At 47.9% G+C, this 9,806-nt stretch overlaps 4 protein-coding genes across 4 annotated transcripts; 1 reads left to right on the top strand and 3 right to left on the bottom strand.

The window, feature by feature from the left end:
• Positions 1 to 89: 89 nt before the first annotated feature.
• On the bottom strand, positions 90 to 2,062 carry N7495_002114 (2-isopropylmalate synthase; the record flags this gene model as incomplete). Its single annotated transcript, XM_057204784.1, has 2 exons — positions 90 to 257; positions 314 to 2,062. 2 exons carry the CDS (start codon positions 2,060 to 2,062, stop codon positions 90 to 92), a joined length of 1,917 nt encoding a protein of 638 aa, XP_057065391.1.
• A 736-nt stretch (positions 2,063 to 2,798) lies between these two features.
• On the bottom strand, positions 2,799 to 4,365 carry N7495_002113 (threonine--tRNA ligase MST1; the record flags this gene model as incomplete). Its single annotated transcript, XM_057204783.1, has 2 exons — positions 2,799 to 2,945; positions 2,992 to 4,365. The coding sequence occupies 2 exons, from the start codon at positions 4,363 to 4,365 to the stop codon at positions 2,799 to 2,801; spliced, it is 1,521 nt and encodes a 506-aa protein (XP_057065390.1).
• A 225-nt stretch (positions 4,366 to 4,590) lies between these two features.
• Positions 4,591 to 5,988, top strand: N7495_002112 (uncharacterized protein; the record flags this gene model as incomplete). The annotated part of the gene is made up of 1 exon (XM_057204782.1): positions 4,591 to 5,988. One exon carries the CDS (start codon positions 4,591 to 4,593, stop codon positions 5,986 to 5,988), a length of 1,398 nt encoding a protein of 465 aa, XP_057065389.1.
• Positions 5,989 to 6,866: 878 nt separating this feature from the next.
• On the bottom strand, positions 6,867 to 7,106 carry N7495_002111 (uncharacterized protein; the record flags this gene model as incomplete). The annotated part of the gene is made up of 1 exon (XM_057204781.1): positions 6,867 to 7,106. The coding sequence occupies one exon, from the start codon at positions 7,104 to 7,106 to the stop codon at positions 6,867 to 6,869; it is 240 nt and encodes a 79-aa protein (XP_057065388.1).
• Between the last annotated feature and the right edge of the window lie 2,700 nt (positions 7,107 to 9,806).

Raw genomic sequence — 9,806 nt, 5'->3', positions numbered from 1 at the left:
CAGATTTCTCCACATAGAGTGTGGTAGTGTATATCACCAATATCCATTATGTATTCGTTGCTACAACAAATAAAAACACTTTTTATAGCCTACTGGGCTTCAGCCTGTTTAGTCAACTGCTCAATGTTGACCTGAGGGCCACCGTTAGCATTGGCCTCGGTAGTCAGCTGCTCAAGGGCATGAATGTCCTCGTTAGTGAGGGTGTTGGAGCGGACAGGGCGGAAAGGAGCAGGGGAGCCAGCTTGAGAGGTAAGGAACTAGAAAAGGTATAAGCTGAATGAAATGTGATATTTGGGCTGTATGGGGAACTTACCGAGCTAGCAGCACTGAGCAGGGCGATCAGACTGGCTTGGACAACATCCTGGTGGATACCAACACCCCACACTTGTTCCTTGCTACCAGCGGCAGTACACTGGATATATGTAGCAGCCTTAACATCACGGCCCTTGTTGCCAGATGAGCCACTGATTGAGTGCTCCTTGTAGTCGACAACATCGAGGTCGATTCCGAGGGAAGACAGAGCAGCTGCAAGAGATGAGATGGCACCGGGTCCAACACCAGTGATGGCGTGCTGGGTATTGTCGATCTCGACAATACCAGTGAAGCGACGCTTAAGGTTCTTGGTGTTGAGAGCCTTCCCAGGCTCCGATGGAGGAGCCGGGGACTGCGAACGATCTGTGGTAATGTTGTAATCGACTAGGTTGAAGCGGGGATTTGTCTTGAGGTGGTAGGACTGCTCGAAGAGGTTGACAATTTCGGCGGGCTTCAGCTCGCGGCTGAGAAGTTCGGTTTCCTTTTGTACGACCTTGCTGAACTCGACCTGCAGCGCACGGGGGAGATCCAGCTCCAGGCTGCGCAGGATAACCCATGCGGCGCCACCCTTGCCACTCTGTGAGTTGACGCGGATGACAGCCTCGTAGGTGCGGCCGATATCTGAGGGGTCAATTGGGAGATATGGGATAACCCATTCATCGTCATCAGTGGCATTGGTGTCCTTGCGAATTTTGAAGCCCTTGGCGATGGCATCCTGGTGAGATCCACTAAAGGCGGCAGAGACCAGGGATCCGCCGTAAGGCCATCTTTCATTCACAGGGATCTGATTACTTTCCTCCACAACCTTAATGACTGCATTGATATCGGAGAAATCAACATTTGGTGAGACACCTTGTGTGTAAAGGTTGAGGGCCAGGGTAACCAGGTCGACATTTCCGGTTCTCTCACCGTTACCAAACAGGGTACCCTCCACACGCTGGGCACCAGCCATCTGAGCCAGTTCGGCAGCAGCGACAGCACAGCCACGGTCGTTGTGTGGGTGGAGCGAGACAACAAACTTCTCACGCTCAGTCATATTTGTGCAGAAGTATTCAATTTGATCGGCGTAAACATTGGGGGTGGACATCTCGACAGTGGCGGGCAGGTTGAAGATAATAGGGTTCTCGGCAGTAGGCTCCCATGCAGCCTTGACAGCTTCGCAGACTTCAATTGCGAAGTCAGGCTCTGTATCCGAGAAGGTCTCTGGCGAGAACTCGAATTGCCATTCAGTGCCGGCCATAGATGGATCATCCTTTGTAATTGAGCGAGCATATTTGGCACACGCAACAGCCTTCTCCAGGGACTGTCTCTTATCCATTCCAAAGATGATTCTTCGGAAACAAGGGCTGGTGGCGAGATAAATGTGTAGAATAGCCTTCTTGGCTCCCTTCAGGGAGTCAACAGTCCGGCGAATGATCTCCTCTCGGCATGGGGCGAGGACTTGGAGCCAGACATCATCTGGAGTAAGACCAGGCTCCTCAACGAGGCGGCGGGTGAAATCGAAGTCGACTTGGGAGGCGGCAGGGAAGGATACCTCAATCTCCTTGTAACCAATATCAACAAGCATCTTAAAGAAGCGGAGTTTTTGGTCGCCATCCATTGGATCCGGGAGACTTTGGTTTCCATCTCTGAGATCAGTGCTGAGCCAGCGAGGCGCAGACTCGATTTGTTTATTAGGCCATGTTCGGTTGGTAAGGTTCAATGGCTTGTAAGGCTTATATTTCTTGGAAGGATCTTTGAGCATCGGCATGGCGGGGAAGTGGGGGATGGTATGATAAGGACAAAGAAAAAAAAAATAAAAGGACTAGAATTGTCCGGATATAATAAACGCAGTTATTTCGACCCAAGGAAAAGAATAACTGGTTCTTTTGAATATGAAAAGTGTCAGGAATGGGTAAGTGGTTCTTATGAGTCAAAACAGTCTGGAAATCATTTGATGACGCCGAGTTTTTCGGTGCGAGAGCGGAGAGTCACGTGGGATCCATTCTTAAGATCTGCTTTCTTACGGCTTCTAGACCTGCAAATCAACACAGTTTGGACTTGTAATTTTCTTCAAATGATATCCAACACCGCCAATTGATTAAAACTCCTAAAATTCCTTATTTGCGTGATTTGATCAATATAAATAAAGATACAAGACTATACTTCGGCGAGCCCGAACTCGGAGTTAGAATCAGGACTAAGCCGACTCTAACCGCATACTTAACATGAAGACCCACTGGCGCCCTTCACTTTACATATGCATCTCCCATGCAAAGCATTGATTAATTGACTCATAACATGGAATTGCTCCATGAAAGGCTTGAACATGAGGATGATACCTCAGGACTGAATAATTCTCTTGAGATATTGAAACATTGAGATATAATTGTACAGATATATAGGGTTAAGGTAGATTTCAAAAGATATATAATACAAACTCGCTTAAAAAGAACAATAGTATCACCGAGACCTCGACAGGTGGATTAGAACCCTGGAATGTTCGATTATATGAAGTTCTTCTCAAACTGCACCAACAGTGGATGGACTTGGTCCAGCTTGAGTTTGACAGCTCGTGGATTTTTCTTGGCGTCGTCACCCAGCTGGTTTTGAATGAGAGTATGGAACTCTTTCACGTACGCATCTGTCTTATTCTGCATTTGTCCAGTAATGTCAACAGTAATACCCCCCCTCGGCAACATCCCGAGAGCCTAGAATGAATATCAAATTATACTTCATCTGTTTGGCACGCTGGATCTTCTTGCTAAGGGTTTGAGCGCTGGTGTCAACGTCAACGAGGAAAGTGGAATCAACCGATGAAAGCGGGCGCGGCGACTCCGATGTACTATCATGAGCAAAAGCACGGAATCCGGCAAAGTCAGCCGCTGCTTTTTGCGCTTGGTGAATGACCGCTTCGTCCTGGTTGACAGTCAAGATGATAGCCTGTCGCGGAGACAGCCAAAATGGCCAATGTCCTCCTTGGTGCTCAATGAGAAGTGCCAAAAACCGCTCAAGGGAGCCGAAGATGGCACGGTGTATCATGACGGGGGTAGCTACTCCGGGAGTAGTTGGATTATAGTCCTCTTCACCCTCGGCGACTTGGTACTCGAGTCCAAACCGTTGAGGAAGGTTCATATCCAGTTGAATTGTCGAGAGTTGGTGAAATTTGCCAGCCTGATCTTGAAGCTGAATATCAATTTTTGGTCCATAGAAAGCACCATCACCATCATTTAAAGCCCATTCGCGCCCAGTGCTGTCCAATGCTTGCCGCAACTGGTTCTCTGCATTCTCCCACATTTCTAAGGTTCCAATGTAGTCTGTCTCCGGTCGAGTCGAGAGAACCAGTCGAGCCGGGCCTAGTCCGAATGTCTTCATAGCCATATCCACAAATCCCAAAGCTGAAGCAATCTCCGACTTGATCTGCTGTGGCCGGCAGAAGATGTGGCCGTCATCCTGGTGGAATCGACGCACGCGGGTCAGACCTGTGAGCGACCCAGAGACTTCGTTCCGATGAAGTGGGCTGAAGTCGGCATATCGCACAGGCAGATCGCGGTATGAGTATTTTTGCGACTTGTACAGTAGGCAGTGGCCTGGACAGTTCATTGGCTTCAGGCCATATGACTCGTCTTCGCCGACTTCTCCGTCTGTCTCACCGGTAGCACCCCGACCAGTGACCTCGTACATGTCATCTTTGTAGTTTTGCCAATGGCCAGATATCTCCCATAGTGACTTTTTGTAGATGGTCGGGGTTAGGACCTCGCGGAAACCGTACTGAAGGTATTGGGTGCGGAGGAAGGAAATGAGTTTATTTATGACATGTGTGCCATTTGGCAGGAAAAGAGGAGATCCAGGACTGTATATAGACGAAGTAAATAGCTCCTGGGATATACCCAAAGCTCGATGGTCGTTGGCTGGTAGTGTTGGAGCTCCGCTTGGGTTGTTGGCTGCTTCAGCACAAGAGCAATTGCGCTTTACAGTGGTTGACAGCCACTGAGCTCGTTGTGGCTGTCGTAGATTCCACCGAGTAATAAACCCCGTGCAAAGACGCGGTTGGAGCCGTGTGAGTGGGCGCATTGTTGATTGCGCCGAGAATCCGATTTCCTGCCGCGACTTTCTTCAACTTTTCCCACCGCTCTTGCACGATAAGGGCAGATCATTCTCATTCCAGCATTCTTCCAGCTGTGCTTGGAGATATTTGAACATTGTCATCGTACCTAGAACGAACTAGCAAAATTTACTACCTGAAAGACAAATTACCGAAACCCAAACTTCTCGTTGGACGGTCATGCTTACAGCGCGATGGCGGAACAACCTCGTACCCCACGTACCCCTCGCGCCTCAGGTTCTTTGGTGTTGGGAGAGTCTTGGGTGATGACCGACATAGCCTCTATCAAGGAGACAGACTCAAAAGAAAACCAGGCACCAGAAACCCCAACCCCGCAGCCGAGAGAGCGGCGTAAATTTAACCAAACATCAACTCAGCCAACAGAGTCGCCCAAATCCAGTTCATCGTTGTCCATGTCGGGTCCGGAACTCATCATGCCCTCAATATACGAAACCCCCATCTCAGAGGCATCTTGGGTAGCGCCAAATCTGCGCCCAAGAGCCCGACTATCAAAGAAGCAATTCAAGACCTCTCATCCAGGGTCGCAGCCAGATCAGCTGCAGCCTAGCCCTGTGATCGACCGTACAGACTCGGACTCATCAGTTCCAAAGCACCAAATCAAGCAGCAGAGTATATTCATAAAGCTCGAGGTGGTCTGTCGTCAGCATAGTGCTCTTATCCGCAAAGCGATCAACGCACTGCTGATAGCCCTCATCCTCCACCTCTTAGTCCTTCCTGAAATCATTTACCAAGCCCAAGACCTTTGCCGGCTTCCCACCTTGAAGACCATGTATCGAGATAGCTGCGTGCAATTTAACCCCAGTCCCTTCCAGTCCTATCCCTCAAACCCCAACTCCCCCCAACAAACCATCATCGCATCCCAGAAACATCTTGAGACCGTTTTTGATATCTCCCTCCGAAATTTTACTTCCCTCGCGCTCAACCTCAAGGAAAGTGAAAAGATGCTGCACGATCTACAAGACCACCTGGAGTCCAGCTTCCCGAATGTGCGCAATGCCCTAGATCTCGAGTTCCGAGGCAGTGATAAGGCTGTGCGGACCGCAGCCTGGGAATTTGACTCCCTCCGTGCGGATCTGCGCTCTGCAGTTGACAGTCTCGTTGCATCTCAGCCATCTCTTGAAACGAGCGGCTCGATCGCTCGTGATGCCCGGTCAGCAGCCCAGATCCAGCGACGTGGAGAGTATCTAGACCGGCTGCGATCACAGATCAGTACCAAAGCTGATTCTCTCGGTAACCGGCTCAGCACTCTCGATGACCACCTGGAAGCAGTAGATAGTATCATAGCACGCGAGGAGCGTAGGGCTACTTTGCTGGGTACATCGCACGATGGCAGTGGAACTGGCGCTGTAGCTGGATTGCAGGCTATTTTGAATTCTATATTTGTTTCACGTCCGTCCTCATCAGCAGAAGCGACTGGCTCAAATGACATGATGAGTGATGGCCAAATCCAGCCCGTGACTACTGTGGTATTATTGAAGCTCGCTACAACGCACCACCACCCTATTGCTGATTCTGTGCTCCATCTATCCCAGCAGCTACGTGATTTACGTCCTCGTCTGTCTCCTTGGTGAACGACCTCTATAGGATTTGGTAGATGAGACTAACGATAATGATGATGAACTTTTCTTTTCAGTCTAGCGATTGCATGCAATGTTTTATTAAAACCCATTCCTAGTATGCTTCATGAATCATTCCAAGATGGTCGATCATGTGGAAATGAACCTGTATACTATTTACCACCTAGATACGCAGGTGGGTACTAAAAAAAACCTCAATGCCACCTCCAGTGCTGTTCAGGTGAGGTCTCTATAGAACTGCTCATGTGCATATATGAACGGCAGTGAGAGGGATTATATTGGTTTCCCTGTCATAGGTGTAGTTTTAATGAATCATTGATTGTTATTTCTACTCAGGCAAATTCTAAGGAAATTCTAATATTTGAAACACGCATTCTAACAGTAGTAAATCGTCACTAAGAACATCACAAACGAAACTTACCTAGGTATGATCCTGAGGTCTATAACCTATTTAAATGTCAGATTTCCCGAACGCACGTTCTCATATAAATATAAAATCTAATGAGCATAACTACCACACCAGCCCTGGTATAGTAATCCCTGGTGATCACCTATAGCCCTCAAAACATACCGCGTCCTTGGTGAATCTCTCTCGGGATTCGGGCCGTTGGAAGCAACTTGTATCGATTTGCCCAAATTTTGCACACTCCCAATGAACATTTCCCAGTACACAGTTTTGTAGCACGTTAGATTGGTTGTCAAATCGTTCATTGTTTGTATAGCTGTCGGGAGCGACACTCGCTCGTTGCATGCAGTAAGTAAGCTTGTACGTACGTAATGCGAGAGTTGTAAGAAGTGTGTGTATTTCTATCTACGACTCGAGTAGAAATAGTCCTCGATCAGGCGATCGAGGATCCAAGTGCTGCCCAGAATTAGCTGGATACAGACAATAGCTCATCTGATCCTGCGGCGACATGGTGCGCGATTGTCGCGTACCGCTGAGCTACGCAGAACATGTTGTCGGCAGTGATGAGTCGGTCGTCTTGCTCTGGGATATCCGCGATGGCAAATCGTTCATTAAGAGTCCCTGGGCCAATTTCTTGTGTGGAGTGCCAAGAGAGGTAAGCCTTTTTGCGCTTACTATCCACGGACTCGTCTTTGATACCATTCATCGGTCTGGCCACTTGACTGTTGCGAGTGGCCTGGTGACATAATAGCCGCCTGGTGTAAGAAGTGCACAAAAACTCCGAGCACTTCTTTGTAGTCTCAGTCGCGGATGGCTATGATTTTCTCACCCCACTATTGATGTCTAAGTCATAAGCGTTGGCGTTGATCTTGCTACCATCGATCTTATCCATGATCATATCCTAGACGGAATTACCATTCAAAGAAGTGCTGGTAATTTGTGATTTTGAAAATCTCCGGTGCTGCGGTGAGAATGCCGTAGGGAAGTGAGTGGAGGTAGTCCATGCAAATGGGACACGTAAAAGTTGTGTCTTCGTTTTCCAGAATTCGGCTTACAACTGTTGGGCTCAGCATGTTTGCGTTGTCCACTTGATTCTCATCTGATTCTTCATCGCATGTGCTTCAGGTCGTGCACTTTGTTGAGCGTATGTGCTCTGCCTTCAAGAGGCCTTGGAAATGAGACAGGGACTTCGTTTTCACTGAATGACAAGGTCACCGATTTCTTCCAGGGTATCTATTGCGGACTATGATTCTGATACCTGCGCAAAGAGTTGGACGATCTCCGTCTCGAGCGTGGCTAAGAGTGGGTGGATGATAGTTCGTGAAGATTGGAAACATGGTGACATGGTACATCTCCATCTGAGTGTTATTATCCTGAATTTAGCAGCTCCTTGCATATTTCATCTTCAAACTTCACACGGCTTAGAGTATTAGCCGGCACCGTAGGCCAATTGATGACAATTTCTTCTAGCTGGTGAACGCATTCACCAAGTATGTCATGATGTTTAGTTGATGCCTTCGGCCTCGCTCACCAGCCTCTCCCAAGTAGGAGGGCGCGTAGCAATCCTTTCACCAAGTAGACAAAGACTTCGACCCAAAGCTTCACGCCGGGTGATCTCCAAGTCCAACCAATCTTCGCTGATACCTAGGTTCATTACTGGAGAATATCAAAGGCAACGGAGACTCTAAGATCACTGAACAGGAGACAATTTGACACTTGCCAGGGTAACTGGTACCTGATCGGGGTGAACAGAGCCTGAATGATTTCTTAGCAAAGTTCCTAGCATATCAAAGTAAACCTCGAAAATCGAGGGCTGGTGCTAATTAAGCCGCCTTGTGTTTGATATTGATTCCGATACAACATGCGTTCCCGACAAAGTCTTGATTCAGGAGCAGGGGTCCATAGATCTGCCAGCTCCGTAGTCTGGTACTGTGATATGTTGCGCTGTAGTCAACTGAGTGCAAGTCCTGGACAGCGACGGTGCTTGATTTGACACCCATTATGCTCGCCATATACTGGCTACAGCAGCAGCCGATTCACACTGCCGGGTTGGATCTGGTCGTGGAATGAGCTAGCTTTTCCATGTGACCAAATGAAATAACAATACGCTTCGAGTGGGGATCCGAGGAGAATTTGATTGCAGAGATAGCATCGGTAGGTAGCAATGCTACGGTGAATTGTTCTGAAAACAATCAGAAAATGGATGAGATATGGATAATCAAGTGGCGATTCAAAAGTAGAGTGAGCGTGCATCCTGAATTCGCATTAAGCCGCTCATTGGCGATGTGAGACCAAACATGAAAGCATTTCCTTGTAGTGAACGGACGCCCATCGATAAGAGAGAGGCCGGAGAGGTCGCTGATTGTCCCAGGCCATTATCAGAACTACAGTGCTGATCTTTGCACCTCCAACTTTTGCTGTAAGGAGCAGAATCCATATTGATCCTTGCACATGTCATAGTGCTCTCTTATGTATTGCTTTAATGTGTTATTGAAGAATTCAATGAGTAAAGTTGACGGGTGATAGTACAATGGCTTACGGCCTCCAGTTTGTTGATGTCAAATTCGCGAAGACAGCACCGTGTCGGCAATGAAAAGCAAGATTGCGCACCCGGAAGAAGCGCCAAGCTCATGTTGTTGTGCGAATTTTTGGCAATTTTGGCATCAAACTTGAGAAAAGAATAATCCAATCTCTGAATGTCATATCTGTGACCTCTGTAGCCGGAGTATCAGGTGTCATACCCGGCGGTATCATCATACCCCATGCTTACCTCATTCTCAGGCCCGAGCTGGTCAGGATTTCGTGAGTAATTTCTCGAATTTGGGCCTTCAGGGTATACTTCAGGGTAAAGTTCCAGTATAATTTGCCGAGGCCTTGGTATTATTCATATTGTGTATCTCCAGATCATGATCTGGTTCTGGTTATACCTATGCGTACTTGCAAGTTGATCCTGCATTGTGACAAACTCAAGTTACAAACTAGGCGGCTTGTCTCAACATCCTCTAGTTTATCGTCATATCGGACAGAATCAAATAATTGCCCCCAATATCAAAGTCATAGAAGATCGCTGATAGTTCTGTGTTGATGGTAAGTCTGCTTTGGTGGCTGTTCTGGGAAGACAGGATTCACGTGGAGCGAATATTGTTTCGTTGAACCTATTGCTGAGCTTGAGGAATAGTCTGGGATCCTCGTTGATTGATCACAATATGAAAGTGTTGTTGGACTTGCAAGAATCGAAGTCACTCCCTTTGGCACGCACGGAGCCTGGTATTCCAGGACTGTGCAGTCGCTTCAACTAGGTTCAGACCATAAAATACGCACACCACAGGTGAACACCGACAATCATTAGCCATGGGGAGGAAGATTCCCAGGTGTTGGAGTTCAAAGTTGCAAGTGGTCAATGACC

The sequence above is a fragment of the Penicillium taxi genome (genome assembly GCF_028828555.1).
Source record: "Penicillium taxi strain IBT 34144 chromosome Unknown utg000002l_segment0_segment0, whole genome shotgun sequence".
Lineage (NCBI taxonomy): Eukaryota > Fungi > Ascomycota > Eurotiomycetes > Eurotiales > Aspergillaceae > Penicillium > Penicillium taxi.
This window is presented reverse-complemented; position numbering and strand designations above follow the sequence as displayed.